At 39.8% G+C, this 17682-nt stretch overlaps 1 protein-coding gene across 1 annotated transcript in view; it reads right to left on the bottom strand.

Moving 5' to 3' along the window:
• The window catches only part of CEP57L1 (centrosomal protein 57 like 1), a 237698-nt gene that overhangs the window by 93781 nt on the left and 126235 nt on the right, over positions 1 to 17682 (bottom strand). The window contains exons 13-16 of the mRNA XM_081294808.1: positions 17230 to 17365; positions 16747 to 16950; positions 3862 to 4054; positions 1776 to 1903 (exon numbers count right to left, since the gene is read on the bottom strand). Of these exons, the coding sequence (XP_081150934.1) occupies positions 1776 to 1903; positions 3862 to 4054; positions 16747 to 16950; positions 17230 to 17365 (661 nt within the window). The remainder of the gene's footprint in view (positions 1 to 1775; positions 1904 to 3861; positions 4055 to 16746; positions 16951 to 17229; positions 17366 to 17682) is intronic.

The following is a 17682-nucleotide window of genomic DNA, read 5'->3' as shown; positions in this document are numbered from 1 at the left end:
CTAGTGATTAGTGCTCTATCTGATGTGTGAGGGGGAAAGATTTGCTCCCAAGATGTAGGCTTTCTATTCACCTCACTGATTGTTTCCTTTCCTGAGAAGAAACTTTTTATTTTGAGTCCATCCCACTTATTGATTCTTGATTTTAATTCTTGTGCCACACCTCCTCCTAATTCTTTAGGTCACCATTGTAATAACTTTTTTTTCCCCCAAGGACTTTCTATTCCTGTCATGAATAAAGCATGATAATGCTGTCAGCTTTGGAAGTTCTTCATTGATGGCTCTTCTTTGCTTTTATGATAAACTTTTATTTTATTTTTTTGTACTGGGGATTGAACCCAGGGGCACATGACTACTGAGCTACATCCCCAGCCCTTTTTATTTTTATTTTGTGACAGGGTCTTGCTAAATTACTAGGCTGGCCTCAACTTGCCATCTTCTTGTCTCAGCCTCCTAAATCACTGGGATTAGAGGGGTGAGCCACTATGCCTGCCTTAAACTTTAAAATGGCATGACTCTCAGGCTCTTCACAGTCTGTACCCAAAGCATGTTTAGAAGGTTTGCCAACATGCCATAGCATTCTACCTTGGGTTCTAATGAGCCAATCCCACGTAACAACTCCGTGACATTGTAAGTGCTGTTTCATCTGCTTAAGAATCTTTTTTATTTTTTCTTCTGCTGGACAACATCTTATTCATAATTTAGTAATAAGGTTAAATGTCTATTCTTCTGGGAAGACTTCCTAGCATTTCCTCCATTCTGACAGCCACCACGTAAGATAGATCTCTCCCTCTAATTGGGGCCCCGCTGTTACATGTCCTTAATGCCATGAACAGTATCTGGCAGAGTAAAAACAATGTTTGAAGGATAAACTCCTAACAATTGGTTATTATCAAAAGAACTATTAATTCAAGCTAAGGACACAAATGAAGAGCAGAACATCTTCAGTATTCCATTTATTATTGAGATAGGAGCCATTAATGATATGGTTAATGGTTTAGTGGCTTGCTATTTCACTGCTTTAAACTCCACCCCATAACTTAATGCACTCAGCACTCCTTGCCCAATGGCAGTCACCCACCCTCAAGTGGCATATACTTCTAAAGGCCATGATTGGGTCAGTTAGTTTATCTTGTGTTTAGCAAAGTGAGCTAGTCCCTATGACTAGATAATGAGTGTTAGAGGAATCATCATTCATTCTCACTAAAAATATACATATTACTAGAAAGACCTAAATTATAAAGGCTTCTAACAAATTATGCCTCAAGGTAAAGTGCTCTTGCCTGGCACAGTGGTGCAGGACTATAATCCCAGAGGTTCAGGAGGCTTAGACAGGAAGACTGTGAGTTCAAAGCCAGCCTCAGCAAAATCAAGGCACTAAGCAATTCAGTGAAACCCTGTCTCTAAATAGAATACAAAAGGGCTGGGGATGTGGCTCAGTGGTTGAGTGCCCCTAAATTCAATCCCTGGTACCAAAAAAAGATGGTATTCTTCACATTTTATTTTTGTGACAAAGAACCAAAGAAAATTTTACTACCCATATTTTTATAATTCGCTGAGATTATTTTCATAAAAATATTTGCTTTATTGAAAACTTGACTAAAAGTCCCAGTAGGTTCAGAAGAAGAAGGAAAAGGGAGACAGGAGAGAGGAGGAAGGGAAGGAGGAAGGGAGGGAAGAAGGAAGAAAAGAGAGAAAGAGAGAGAGAGGGAGGGGAAAAAACAACTGAGTTTTATAAGAATGATTTTTAACAGATGATTTATTTTGGGGAAAAATACCTGACGTTTGTTTTCTAGGAGAGCTGCTTCCCATGTCCATATGTCATACAGAACAGCAAATCTGTCCACACTTGCATGGGTCCATCTCCAATCCTGGCCACTCTTTGACTTGCTGCCCTCTTTGTGACCTGGGAGAGGGGGTGTGAATGATTAGAACCAGGACTTTCAAAGAATCTGTTTCTATTAGAAGTGTGTTTTTGGATTACCAGCTGCCTCGCAGAACTGGTCATACTGAACCAGTCATTGGGATCCTTAAAAATGAGCTAAAGAACCATTGGCAAAGATGAGGCCCTGAAGTCATACTTGTTGACTTCTAATTTGACAGGAGTTTTGAGTTTTACTTTCTGATTTTAAAGAGTAATTTTAGAAATAGAAAAAACCACAAAATTCATGATAATGAATTTTTATACTATATATAACTGAGCATATTTAATATATAGGCTCAGTTATATATATTAAAGGCAGAACATACATTTTTCCTTCTCTAAAGACTTGGTGATTAACAAATTCAGTTTAATGAGCTGTTCCCGTTAATTAATGTTAGCTAAATCAAAAACTTTCAGGGAGTGTTTTCAAGGTATTCCTTAATTATGTCAACTACTAACTTAGGTCCATAAAGTTAATTATTGTCATTATTGAGCTAAAATATTTACACTATGTCAATGTTAGTTTTCACTACCAGCATTGTTATTGCTTTAAAATTTTAAGTGGCCTCGTTCAGGAGAAATGTTAGAAGGTAAGGAATTTTCAGTGCTGAAGTCTAAATTGAATAGTTATCAAGTATATGATGGGTACTTAGCAAGATAAAGACTTTGATCAGGAATTTTTCTAAGACCTGTTGGGAAATCACTTCATAATTGGTGACTGTACACTTCAAAGCTCAGTTGAAAGACACTCATGGGTAAATGACTACTAAGTGTTTCGATCAAATTAAATTTTATCAGCTAGAAACAGTTGCATGGTATTATAAATTCATATGGACAAAAATGACGCATTAATATATAGGATAGCCTGTAAAGTTAAAAGCTGAGCATTGAAATTAAATGCTTTGGAATGTTGGATGATGCTATCACTGCACCCCATGATTCAGATACCAATGGTTGTGACAAGGACGGGGCATAGAGTTCAACCCTTTGTTAAACTGATTCTATCTGGGATCTGAGAAGTTAGTTGTCAAACATTCTTCAAGCAGCATTTTATAACTATATGAACATGAATTATCCTTAATTACAGTCTGCACACATTACAAAATAACATAAACCCTTGCTAAATTTCCCTGTAGGTGTTGCAATGTGTCTAGAAACTCTAAGCTCTTTCTTTCCAGATGTAATGCTAGTGCTATCATATTATTCCAAAAGAAATACCCTTACCTCATCTACTTCTAAAATTGGAAAGGAAGAGAGAATGCAGATTATGGGTTACTTGATCACCCTGAGTAATGATTCCTCCCTCTGGAGTGTGTCTGGCATTTTCCTAGCCAGATCTTCTTGTATCCTGGTGGTTTCCTGTTAGGAACCCTGGGATGTCTCTGCTTCTAAATGCAGTTTCCTCAAGGTCAGTTGCTTAGGGGAAAAAAGGCGTTCATTTCACTTGTTTTCATTCTGCTTCCTTCAGGTCTCAGCACCATATCCGGGCACCCAGTAGGTGACACTGAAATGTCCCTGGGCCACAGAGTCTAAGCAACAGCAAGAGTTACAACTGAGCCCTGAAAGAGGAGGCACAGTCTCTATCAGAAAGGGAGAGAGAGCAGGAAACATTATCTTTTCTAAAGTGGGCATGTGTTGGGTGTAAGGGGGGGGGGGTACGTGCTTACTGAATGTTTAGACACCATTAGATATGAGTTTATATGTTGGGGTGGAGAGCATTAATTAGGGTTTTTAGGTGTTTTTGTCTATTTGGCCAGTTGATTGATTGATTGATTATCAGGGATTGAACACAGGGACTCAACTACTAAAGCCATCATTGCTGAGGCTGGCTAGGAGCTCGATATCCTCCTACCTCAGTCACCCAAGTTGCTGGGATTATGGGCATGCACCACCATGCCTGGCGTGGCAGTGGATTTTTTTTTTTTAATGTGCCTTCTTACCTTTTTCTTTCTCGATGTAATGGCTGGCCACGAGCAGCAGCTCTGCCTCGAGTTCCTCCAGATCCTTTAAGGCTTCATCGTACATAATATGCACCCCTTGCTGGTCCCGGGTGTGGATACTGCCGTCTTCTGTGCTGTAATAGTAATCCTCATACTCCACTTCGGAGAACTCCATGAACTGAACACTGTGGACCTGGGGAAAGAAAGCCAAGCCCAGAAGTTCCTGGAAAAAGGGGGAGCTATATTTTGCCAGCCCAAATGGACCAACCAGAAGGTCTCTACTCCTACCTATGGGCTGTTAGCCTGGAGCTGCAAACATTCTGAATGTATAAAAAGCTGTATGCAGATAAAAATGTGTGGACAACAAATGTCCATGGGGAGAGGTGGTTGCTAAGGCAGGAAACTAGCTGATTAATTCACTTTTTTTCTGATAAATTTAAGAGCAACTGGACAAGGGCAGCCACTTGAGCCTAGTGTTAGAAGTGGTCTCTAGAGGCTGGGCGCAGTGGTGCATGCCTGTAATTACAGGGACTTGGAAGGCTAATGTAGGAGGATTGCAAGTTCAAGATCAGCCTGGGCAACTTAGTGAGACCCCCATCTCAAATTTTAAAAAAAGAGGGCAGGCGGGGACTGGGAATGTAGCTAAGTGTTAGAATGCTCCAGGTCTGGGGTTCAATTCCGAGAAAACACACACACACACACACATACACACAATCTCTGAAGTCAAAGTGCCTCTTTTAGGTCCTGGCTCTGCCAGGATCATACCCTGGGCCAGTCACTCTGCTTATTTTAGCCCCCACAACTATAGTAGTTGACAACCATAGTGTAGTGACACTACACAGTCAAGGTACTTGGAATCTATAAATGCCAGCTGTTAATACATTTTGTTTTAATTGTATAAAAAAACTTTTAAATGAATTAGCACAATCTCATGTCTTAGTGATATACTGGGTTGAATAGTGTCCCTCCAAATTCATGTCCACCTGTGAATGAGACCTTATGTGGAAAAATAGCCTTTGCAAATATAATCGAGTTAAAATGAGGTCATACTGGATTAGGGTGGGATACCAATAGATAGTGTCCTTATAAAACAAGGGACATTTGGAAGACAGACTTTTAGGGGAGATGACCACATGAAGACATTAGCACTATACACCTAGGTCAAGGAGAGCCAAGGATTGGCAAGCACAGACAGCAACTACCAGAAGCTGGAAGAGATAAGGAAGGAAACTCCAGAGCCTTCCACGAAAGCATGGTCCTGCCTTATTGATATTGATATTTTACACTTATTTGTGCTATTTGGGGCCAATATTTGTGTCACCCACTGGACTATAAAATACTACAAGATTAAGTAACGTGTCTACTTTCATTTATCATTGTATTCCCATTGCTTTAGCAGAGACTACCACATAGTAGGCACTTAGACAATACCTGTTAAATAAAAGAGTAGATCAATGTACACATTTTAAAAATATTTTTACACATAGGTTTCTTCAAGTCTAGGATTTTTATGATCTCTGCTTGTACTTTTTTTTTAATTTTTTTTAATTGGTTGTTCACAACATTACAAAGCTCTTGACATATCATATTTCATACATTAGATTGAAGTGGGTTATGAACCCCCAATTTTACCCCAAATGCAGATTGCAGAATCACATCGGTTACACATCCACAATTGTACTTTAAAAATATATCAGTCAAAAAAATCAATCAAAAATTCTGGGCTTAATTCTTATAAATTCTAACTTTATGCCACTCTACCCTAATACATACATTCTCTATCATGGTAAGGGTTCTTCTGAGAACCACCATTCCACTCTGTTTCTATGAATTTGACTACTCAAGCATCTCACTTGTATAAATAGACTTGGCAGTATTTATCCTTGTGATTGGTTTGTTTTACTGAGTACAGTGTTCTCAAGGTTCATTCATGTTGTAGCACATTAGAATTTCGTTCCTGTTTAAAGCTGAATTATATTCCATAGTATATATGTTACATATTGTTTATTCATTCATTCATTGATGAATACTTGGAGTATTTCCAATTTTTGGCTATTGTAAATAATGCTGCTATGCAGGGCGTGGTGGTACATGCCTATAATCCCAGCGGCTCGGAGGCTGAGGCAGGAGGATTGTGAGTTCAAAGCCAGCCTCAGCAAAAAGTGAGATGTTAAGCAACTCAGTGAGATCCTGTCTCTAAATAAAATACAAAATAGGGCTGGGGATGTGACTCAGTGGCTGAGTGCTCCTGAATATTCAATTCCCAGTATTAAAATAATGATATGAATATGAATATGAATATAGGTATACAAATATCTGTTTTAATTCCAGCTTTCAATTCTTTTGAATATATAACCAGAAGTAGAATTTCTGGATCATATTGTAATTCTATTTTTAATTTTTTAAAGAACCTCCAGATTGTTTTCCACAGTAGTTATACCATTTCACATTTTAACCAACAGTGCACAACCTTCTAATTTGTCCACATCCTGGTTAATTCTTATTAATTTTAGGGGGTTGGTTGGTTGGTTGGTTGGTTTTGTGTAACTAGAGATCGTTTAAGCCAGGGCCTTGTACATGTTAGCAAGTTCTCTCACTGAGCTATATCCCCAACCTTTTTTTTTTTTTATCCCCAGACCTTTATTATTTTGAGACAGAGTCTTTTCAGGATTTTTTAGTATCCATTTTATATTTTAAAAAAACTTGAGTTTCTAAGTGTTATTCATGAGTCATTTAAACTATAAAACCAGTTCTCCCAACTTTTGGTCCCAAGCCTATTTATTCTTATGACATAAAAAACTTTGCTAAAGAATCAATTGTTGGATATAATATAAGAATCAATACATTTTAAGCAATAATACTTTGGTTTTCAGTAGATCTGTCAATGGATTTATACAAATAGTGTTGTCTATTATACAAATACAGGAACCTTTCTGGAACATCACAAACAGGGCAGATTATTCTTGGCTTAGATGGTTAACTTCCGATATCGGAAAGATGGACAAGGGTTCTCTCTGAATCCATATGGCTCTATGGATCTACAATTAGAAATAGTTTTTATGTGTTGTAAAGTTCTAGATTCTCAGTCACTGAAGCAGAAAGTGAGAAATTTTCCAATAAATAAAAATGTGAGCATTTCTAAATAACAGCTAACATTTGTACTATTTCATCAAGAGGGTATTTCTTAGTTAAGCATTCCTCTAGCAGGTGGTGATTTTTTGTTTTGCTTTGCTTTTTGCTATTCTTTAGTCATTTTTTAATATAATCAGGAGCTCCCTTCGATTAGAATTCAAAAAGTTAAATCACTGATTTTCACGAAACTGATTAGTACCTGAGTATCAGTGGAAAAAAGTCAAGAAAATGAGATGTTGCATATAAAAATTAACAGTTTTCTTAGGTTTATGAATTACCATGTTGGATTCTATTAGCAATTAGCTCCTGTCTTTTATTATGCAAAGTGGGTTCTCCTTTAGGAAAAAAAAAAGTGCGGGGGGGGGGGGGGGGGGTACAACTTAATATGTTATACTTTACCCACTTTTCTGGAAAAGACCTTTCCCAGTATTCTTGTACAGGGGAAACTGTATGACTTTATTTTTTATTTTTATTTTTTTTGACAGTTGCAATACACACGCATGCAGCTCTCAACCCTTTATTTATTTATTTATTTATTATTTTTTTTTTATTGGATGTTCACAACATTACAAAACTCATGACACATCATATTTCATAGATTAGAATCAATTAGGTTATGAACTCCCATTTTTACCCCAAATACAGATTGCAGAATCACATCGGCTACACATCACATTTTTACATACTGCCGTATTAGTGACTGTTGTATTCTGCTACCTTTACTATCCTCTAAAATCCCCCCTCCCCTTCCCTCCCATCTTCTCTCTCTACCCCATCTATTGAAATTCATTTCCCTCCATGTTTGTTATCCCATTCCCCTCGTAAACTCTTCTATATAATTTTGTATTACAATGAGGGTCTCCCTCCATTTCCATGTGATTTCCCTTTTTTTTTTTTTTCCTCCCTTTCCCTCCCGCCTCATGTCTCTGTTTAATGCTAGTCTTTTCTTCCTGCTCAGCCTCACTGTTCTGCTCTTAGTTGCTCTCATTATATCAAAGAAGACATTTGGTATTTGTTTTTTAGGGATTGGCTAGCTTCACTAAGCATAATCTGCTCTAGTGCCATCCATTTCCCTGCAAATTCCGTGATTTTGTCATTTTTTAGTGCTGCGTAATATTCCATGGTATATAAATGCCACATTTTTTTTTATCCATTTATCTATTGAAGGGCATCTGGGTTGATTCCACAGTCTAGCTATTGTGAATTGTGCTGCTATGAACATCGATGTGGCAGTATCCCTGTAGTGTGCTCTTTTAAGGTCTTCAGGAAATAGTCCGAGTAGGGCAATAGCTGGGTCAAATGGTGGTTCCATTCCCAGCTTTCCCAGGAATCTCCATACTGCTTTCCAAATTGGCCGCACCCGTTTGCAGTCCCACCAGCAGTGTACAAGAGTACCCTTTTCCCCACATCCTCGCCAGCACTTGTTGTTGTTTGACTTCATCATGGCTGCCAATCTTACTGGGGTGAGGTGGTATCTTAGGGTGGTTTTGATTTGCATTTCCTTGACTGCTAGAGATGGTGAGCATTTTTTCATGTACTTGTTGATTGATTGTATGTCCTCCTCTGAGAAGTGTCTGTTCAGGTCCTTGGCCCATTTGTTGATTGGGTTGTTTGTTTTCTTATTGTCTAATTTTTTGAGTTCTTTGTATACTCTGGATATTAGGGCTCTATCTGAAGTGTGAGGAGTAAAAATTTGTTCCCAGGATGTAGGCTCCCTATTTACCTCTCTTATTGTTTCTCTTGCTGAGAAAAAACTTTTCAGTAATAAAAACAGCATGGTACTGGTACCAGAACAGGCGGGTGGACCAATGGTACAGGATAGAGGACACAGAGACTAATCCACAAAGCTACAACTATCTTATATTTGATAAAGGAGCTAAAAACATGCAATGGAGAAAGGATAGTATCTTCAACAAATGGTGTTGGGAAAATTGGAAATCCATATGCAACAAAATGAAACTAAATCCCCTCCTCTCGCCACGCACAAAAGTCAACTCAAAGTGGATAAAGGAGCTAGATATCAAACCAGAGACTCTACGTCTGATAGAAGAAAAAGTTGGTTCCGATCTACAGATTGTGGGGACAGGCTCCAAATTCCTTAATAGGACACCCATAGCACAAGAGTTAATAACAAGAATCAACAAATGACTTTAAAGAAATTGCTATTGAATTGAGTTCTGAAGCTGATGGAGAGCAATAGTATTGTCCAGATGCCAACTCTAATGCTATCGTCTATTTAAATCCTCATTTTCCTGCTCTCCTCACCATGCTCCATTGTTCAGACCCTTTAAAAGGCACACTTATTCTTTCTCTTTGGGCTATCCTTTGCTCTTTTTCTCCCCCATCCTCTGTCTTTGAAAAGTGCACTTGTGTCCACAGGAGACACTTTGAAGACCAAACAGCCAAATTGCTTCCTGCAGGGTTATGGCTTAGTCACTACAATGTTTCCTTATTTCCTTTTTAACTTTTCCATGGTCCTGTGAAAGACTCTCCTTCTAAAGGTTTTGTGGTCTGGAGAGTTGATCCTTCAATATTATGCTTGGAGGAATGGCAGGAAGGGGAGGGCAATAATTATCTGAGTAAGAAATAATATGACCTTTGGAATGATTCATATGTGATTTTAAGTCTGAAAATTAACTCACACCAAGATTACTATTTGCTGAAAAAAAAGTAACTACAGGAAAATTTGTGGCCCATCACTGACTTTTCAACCTAGAGACTACTGCCAGCACTCAGTAATGTGTATTGTAGGCCTCTTGGCAGTGTAAACAATGCTTATCTGACTAGTTTTCTTTTCCTTAATCATCTTGTATTAATTTAATAGTAGTTCAACCTAAGAATCCAATCAAAATTGTTTGATAAATGACTCAATTATTTTGCTACAATATTTTTAAAAAATGATCAAAGCTATCTTCTATTTGACTCCCCCTCCCCCACAGTCTATAGAGTATAATATTGTTACTGTAATTAATTGTCCTGCTTTTGGACGGCACTTTCATGCATGGTCCTTCTGTAATCTCACAACCATTCTGTTAGGGGCAGAGTCTTTCTTCTGTCAAATAAATATTTATTAAATACCTACTACGTGAAATATACATATCCAACTTTCTATTTCTTTTTGCTGATCCATTCAGCAAGCACCTCAGACATTCCATGTCCTAAACTGAGATTCTGATCTTTCCAAAAAATCTGCTTCCATCACCTCTCTGTTGATTGTGACTCCAATGCTTGGGTCAAAACTTTGGAATCAGCATTGACTTCTCTGCCTAGAAATTGTGCTAGTTGCACCTTTCAAATATAGTCATATGTTACTAATGAGGATGTGTTCTAATGTGTCCTTAGGTGATTTTGTTGTTGTGTGAACATCACAGAATGTACCTACACACTCGTAGATAGTATAGACTGCTACTATATGGTATAGCTTATTGTTCCTAGGCTCTAAACTTGAACACCATGTTACTGTACTGAATATCTGTGTATCTAAAAATATAAAAAGAGGTTTGTTCACATTTAAATCACCACAAGCTCATAAATAATGTATTGCACCATGCCACTATAATGACTGTGATGTCACTAGGCAATAGGACCTTTTCCACTTATAGTTATAATTTTATGGGAATACCATTGAATTGCAATTGGTCATTGATCAAAATGTGGTTATGCAGTGCATATGGTCAAATTTGCTTAATGCAATAGGCTCCTAACTAGTCTCTCTGTGCCAGCTCTAAGTACCTTCTGGCTGTTCCCACTACAGCAGCATGAATGTTAAAATATAAGTCAAGGCCGGGTGTCATGGCTCACACCTGTAATCCCAGGAGCTAGGGAAGCTGAGGTAGAAGGATCACAAGTTTGAAGCCAGGCTCAGCAACTTAGTGAGGCCCTAAGCAACTTAATAAGATCCTATCTCAAAATAAAAAATAAAAAGGGCTGGGGATGTGGCTCAGTGGCTAAGCACCCCTGGGTTCAATTCCTTGTAACCCCCCCCCACACACACACAGGAAAAAAAAAATCACTGTTTTCACTCTTCTGCTTTAAACTTTCCCGGGACTCCCCTTCCCACTCAAAGTCAAAGCCAAGTTCCACACAGTGGTCCACAAAGCCCTAGAAAGTCTTCCCCCACTTCCTAGCTTTATCACTTACTGCTTTGCCCTTCACTTACTCCAGTCACTCTGAACTTCTTTGTTCTTGCAGCCCTGCTGGCCACAGTCCTGCCTTGGGACCTATACACTGGTTTTCCTCTCTGGCACTCTTTTCTCAGACGGTCATGTGGGTTGCTTCCTGAAATTCTCCAGGTCTTAACTCAGGCAGTCCTTTCTCTATAAGGCCTTTCCTGACCACGCTACCATGGCAACACCCCATCACCCCCTCCACCAGTCTCCACTCTCCTTTTCTACATAGTTTTTCTCCACAGTAGCTATTGCCATCTTTATTTGTCCACAAAGTCTAGGCAATTCTGTGATAAACAACCACCAAGTTCAGTAGCCTAACACTTAAAATGAATTTCTCACTCACGCAAACCCACTGAAGGACCGAGACTCGAGGCTGCCACCTTCTAGCAGCCATACAGGGATCCAGGATGTTTTCATCTTGTGATTTGATCATCTCAACTTGTGCCTTCCACTGGCTAAAGCAGAAGAGGGCCTGAGGCTATGCACCAGCTCCTGAGTGCTTTGGACTGACACTGACATAGGCTGTTTCTGCTCACAGCCCACTGGCCAAAGCTAGTCATAGGCCACATGCAACTGCCAGGGCTAGGAAGTCTGGGCAAGCCTTGGTGTCAAACCCCTGACATTCTGCATCTGTTATAAATATGTTTGTTTCTCTCCACAAGGTAAGTGCCATGATAGCAGGAATTTATACCAGTTATGTTCACTGCTGTATCCCCAGTGCCTAGGACAATTAATAGATAGAATATTTGTGCAAGGAACGGATGGATGAATGATGGACTCACACGGCTTGAGGGAGCAGATAAGCTGATAGTCAAGCCAGCCATATGTTTAGTGCTATTCTGGAAGCAGATTCAGGGAAGAAACAGTGCTGCACAGAGATGGCAAGGAAGGCATCCTTGGAGAGGAGATATTTGAATGAACTCTTGGGTCACAGTAGGCATGTACTAAGGAGAAAGGAAGTGAGGGACAGAGGGGTCCAGAGAAGCAAGTAGTTCTGCCCTTTCCAAGGAAGTCCAGGCCCAGCTTATTGACATGGAAATTTGGGGACAGCCCAGGGAAATGAGGTCTCAGAGGTTCACAGGGGCCAGATTGTGCTCAGCCTTGTAAATGTCACCAAGGAGCCTGGACTTTATCTTGTGAGAAACAGGAAACCCATGTAGGATTTCAAGCAAGGAAATAAGTGGGATTACATTTGGGCAAAGATCCCAGAGAAATTTACAAAGCAATTTGGAGAGACAGTCTCCTATTTAAAATTCTTCTCTGTTCCCTACCAATCTTGGAATTGGTCCCACATCCTAATGAGAGCCTAGGCCTTCATGGTCTGGTCCACTCTTCTGTGCAGGCTCACCTCCCACCACTTCCTCTCAACATCCCCTGCGATCAGCACACAAGTCTCAGCAGACCCTGAACACCACATGGACCGTCAGACCTCACACCTGAGGAGTCAGTCTCAAGGCCAGACAGCCAGAGTTTTCTGCTCTTGTTTGGGGCTCTTTCTTCCACATGCCGACTCATGAAGCAGCAAAATATCCATGACAGATTTTTAAGTGCCTTCTTTCTTCTGTATTACTGTTGAATGAACAGTCTTTAATATTAGCCCCAAACTTTCCTTGTGGGATCAAGCACACTGGATGAAGGGAAAGGGCCTGGGGTAAGGGTCTTCATCCTAGGAGCTCCTCTCATATCTGGTAAGCTCAGAGGTCTTGCTCCCAGCAACCTTGTCCCAGCCAGTGAGATCAACCCAATGGATTAGCATTTGCCCTGCCCTTCCCCTACATGGGAAAATCACACCAGTCAGGCCTGGATAAACGCCACACCCACAACAAGTAGCTAAACCGCATGGTTCCATTAAAGTCTCTGACAGGTCTTGAGTGTCTCACACTGAAGTAATAGCAGCTGGTGGCTCTTAGGAATGATGTTATCCCTACCATTTATGAGAAAATAGTACGGAAATACTGCATTAACCCAAGAAACTATTCTTCCAATCAATGGGGCAGGATAATATTTGTCTCCCTTTTCCTTTATTTCTACTCCTCACCCTCAACCCAGAATAAACAAAGTGGCACAGGACTTTTGGGCAAGAATTTTTTAAAACTCAATTAGCATAATAATATATCACAGCTGTGGTAAGATTAATAATATTAGTAAGAAAAAGATGTGTTTGTCTTACAAGGGTTTGTTTTGGGAATTGCACCCAGGGGTGCTAAACCACTGAACCACATCCTCAGCCCTTTTTTATATTTTATTTAGAGACAAGGTCTCAGTGAGTTGCTTAGGGCTGCACCAAGTTGCAGAGGCTGGCTTTGAGCTCATGATCCTTCTGCCTCAGCCTCCTGAGCTGCTGGGATTACTGGAATGTGCCACCAACCTGGCTGTAGGTTTGTTTTAAAGTGTCTTAACCCTCCTCTCTGGTTCCACTGAGGGGTGAGCTCACTGGGCTTGGTGAGCTGGGATCAAGAGAGGAGGGCAGAGAGGCAAGGGGTGAGGGAGTGAGGGGAGATTGGAGACATCTGTGTATAGTAGGGGATAGGAATTTGGGGTGCTTATTAGGTAAGAAGATAAAAAATGGAAGGCTGTCTTGGGTACAAGGGAAGGTAGGACTCTAAATGACTGGGTGGCAAAAATACTTCCCACCATCTAAAGCTTAACTGTTCAAGATCGTAACCTCTAGTCACATGTGACCATTAAGCCTTGAAATGTGACTTGTCGGAGCCAAAATGGGTTTTCCGTATTGAATAGAACCAGATTTTAAAGACAATACCAATTTTTTGAGTTCTTTGTATACTCTGGATATTAGGGCTCTATCTGAAGTGTGTGGGGTAAAGATATGTTCCCAGGATGTAGGCTCCCTGTTTATCTCTCTTATTGTTTCTTTTGTTGAGAGAAAACTTTTTAGTTTTAGATAATAAGATAACAAATAACCCAATCAACAAATGGGCCAAGGACCTGAACAGACACTTCTCAGAGGAGGACATACAATCAATCAACAAGTACATGAAAAAATGCTCAACATCGCTAGCAGTCAGAGAAATGCAAATCAAAACCACCCTAAGATACCATCTCACTCCAGTAAGATTGGCAGCCATTAAGAAGTCCAACAACAACAAGTGCTGGCGAGGATGCGGGGAAATGGGTACACTTGTTCATTGTTGGTGGGACTGCAAAATGGCGCAGCCAATTTGGAAAGCAGTATGGAGATTTCTTGGAAAGCTGGGAATGGAACCACCATTTGACCCAGCTATTCCCCTTCTCGGTCTATTCCCTAAAGACCTAACAAGAGCATGCTACAGGGACACTGCTATATCGATGTTCATAGCAGCACAATTCATGATAGCAAGATTGTGGAACCAACCTAGAAGCCCTTCAATAGATGAATGGATTAAAAAAATGTGGCATTTATACACAATGGAGTATTACTCTGCAATAAGAAATGACAAAATCATAGAATTTGGAGGGAAATGGATGGCATTAGAGCAGATTATGCTAAGTGAAGCTAGCCAATCCTTAAAAAGCAAATGTCAAATGTCTTCTTTGATATAAGGGGAGTAACCAAGGACAGGGTAGAGACGAAGAGCTGGAGAAGAAGATTAACATTAAACAGGGATGATAGGCGGGAGGGAAAGTGAGAGGTAAGGGAAATTGCATGGAATTGGAAGGTGAGCCTCAGGGTTATACACAACTACATATAAGAGGAAAGGAGGAGTAGGAGAAAAATTATATAAGTGGAAGAAACGATTTATAGTAGAGGGGATGGAGAGAGAGAAGGGGAGGGGAGGGGAGGGGAGGGGAGGGGGGACAGTGGAGAATGGGATAGACAGCAGAATACATCAGTCACCAGAAAGGCAATTTGTAAATCAATGGAAATGTAACTGATGTGACACAGCAATCTGTATACGGGGTAAAAATGGGAGTTCATAACCCACTTGAATCAATCTGTGAAATATGGTATATTAAGAACTATGTAATGTTTTGAACAACCAACAATAAAATAATTAAAAAAAAAATAAAGACAATACCAAAATAAATAAATAAATAAATAAATAAATAAATAAATAAATAAATAAAGGGAGTAGTATCTCATCAGTGATTCCTTAGTGAAATAACTTAGACCCTGTTTCAAAATAAAAAGGTCTGAGAATGTAGCTTAGTGCCCGTGGATTCAATCCTCAATACCCAACCCCCCAAATTTGAGTTCATATGTGTCTTTGAATGTTTTTAAATATGACTATTGGAATTTTTAAAATTGTGTGTTGCTTGCATTTTGCTTCTGCATAGGCTGATCTAGCCTGCACATAGGAGCAACGGTTCACAGTAAGGTTTCACCCCCTTACAGATATGACAGGCACATTAGCTTAGAATATGATTTGTTTCGTAGTTAAGTAAGTTTTATCTTTCATATTTGTCAATCACTGTCAAACAGTGTCTTTTAAGAGTATTAACTTCATGGGCTAGAGATAGAGCTCAGTTGGTAGAGCACAAGGCCCTGGGTTCAATCCTCAGCACTAAAAAAAAAAAAAAAAAAAAAAAAAAGTATTAAATTCATATTAAAGCCCACCTTTAGGAATAAACTTTCTAGATTTTGAGATGGAAAATTTGCAAGAGACTTTACAATAGCCCACCAAACCATAGAAATGCTCAACTTTGTTTCCGAATAAAGGGTCTTTTGTTAGGATTGAAATTTCACTTTTTTTTTTGTTCCAGGGATTGATCTAGGAGCACTTAAACACCGAGCCACATCCCCAGACCTTTTTATTTTTGTTTTGAGACAGGATCTTGCTAAGTTGCTGAGGGCCTCACTAAGTTGCTGAGGCTGATCTCAAACTTGCAATCCTCCTGCCTCAAGCCTCCTGAGCTGCTGGGATTACAGGCGTGCGCCACTATGATCAGCTAAGGGATGGTTTTCAATGCAAAGGATTAAGAGAATGTTTTGCTTTGTTTTTGGTACGGTGTGGGGGTGGGTAAGGTGGATTACAAGAGTTCACATGCCTGACTCTAGGACTGAAGTTCTAAAGAGGCTATAGAAAAATATGTTCAAGAGACATCAAAAGCACCAGAGGGCAAACAGGCTTTTTGAAAGAATAGAAATTTTTTGTTGTTGTTTCATGTTTTTCTAATTTGTCTTTATCCCCTCCCCCCCCTTTATAAAATTCTCTTTTTACATTCAGGGCTTAGAAAACAGCAAAGGGCCAAAATGGTACCGCTAGCAATGTCAAGGGGGAACTTGTAAGAGCTTCCTTGTAAGAACATGTGGTTCTCAGGCGAGGAAAACCCATAAAGCACCATATGCTCTCTGTTCACAATGCATCAACAATTCAGCAGCTCAACCTTTCTTTCCATGGTGGCCTTAGAGCTGCTCTTAGGGTGCTCTCTGTCTGGCTCGTGCCCTCAAGTGGACACTGTATTTTATTGTGGTTAGAAACGTATTTTCCCTTTTACTATAATTTTTAAAAAAACAAAACCAAAAACCATATGCCTAAGAAACACCCCACTACTCCACCATGTTAACTGATTTGAATTGCAAGAAAAAAGTTGACTTGGGAGACAAGATAGTCAAGGAAGAATAACTCACAGCAGAGCACCTCACCTTGTGCTCAGCAGATGTCCCATGGACATAGTGGTGAGTTCCCAGGCCTTGTGAGGTGCCCAAGCCTCCTCGTGTCACATTTACCCAAGAACTATCTTCCATGGTGGGGACCAGTTTCCCTGAAACTAAGGTAAGGCCTGAAGTATTGATTGTCAAAGTTCGCTCGACAGATCTGAAATAGTTCAGAATTCCCAAGCAGGTACGCTGAAACAAAGAGAAGAACAGAATCAAGACCCTGCCCTTTGCCTTGTCCCACATTACAGAGTGAAACTTCAGGAGGTGACGGGGTGGCAGGCCAACCCTACTGTGGAGAAAGGAACACACTGCCTCAGAAAGGGATTGGTTTCATGTTAAAAATAAATAAATAAAAGAATAAAGAGCAAAAGCATAGAAATAAATTACTACTGAAGAGCAGAGAGCCCCCTTTCTAGACAATCAGACATTTCTGATACCTGAAACCAGTGTGCTGGGCCATCCACATACCTGCAGCGACCTGATTCGCAGGTGGCGCAGACACAGAAAGGACAAGTAGGCCCCTTTCATCGAGACAGGGTTCCCATCACTGAGCTCGGCTTCATCATCCAAGCCCAGCACTTGTAGGCCCATTGCATAGTTGTACCTTTAGTAAGCAAGAGAAATATAATAAATTTTTTCCATCTCAAAGGAGTTCAACAATTCAAATACAAATCAAAGTCATTTTATTTAACATAAAGAAATTTCACAATAGCTTCCCTTTAAAAAAAAAGCACTGGAGCGGAAATAATTACGCTGTGTATAAATATAAAAAGAAATTTCTCTTAGCAATTACTCTCATTAAAAAGAGTCCTAGGGTGAAACATTACTTTAGTTGTATGACCTTTTTAACATTTTTGCTTTCATTCCAACTCCAAATATTTTTGAGTTAACATGTAAGCGACATATTAATCAATCACTCGG

The sequence above is a fragment of the Spermophilus citellus genome (genome assembly GCF_964194105.1).
Source record: "Spermophilus citellus genome assembly, chromosome: 5".
Taxonomy (NCBI): Eukaryota; Metazoa; Chordata; class Mammalia; order Rodentia; family Sciuridae; genus Spermophilus; species Spermophilus citellus.
The sequence above is the reverse complement of the archived record's forward strand: the minus strand, read 5'-3'. Positions and strand labels throughout refer to the sequence as shown.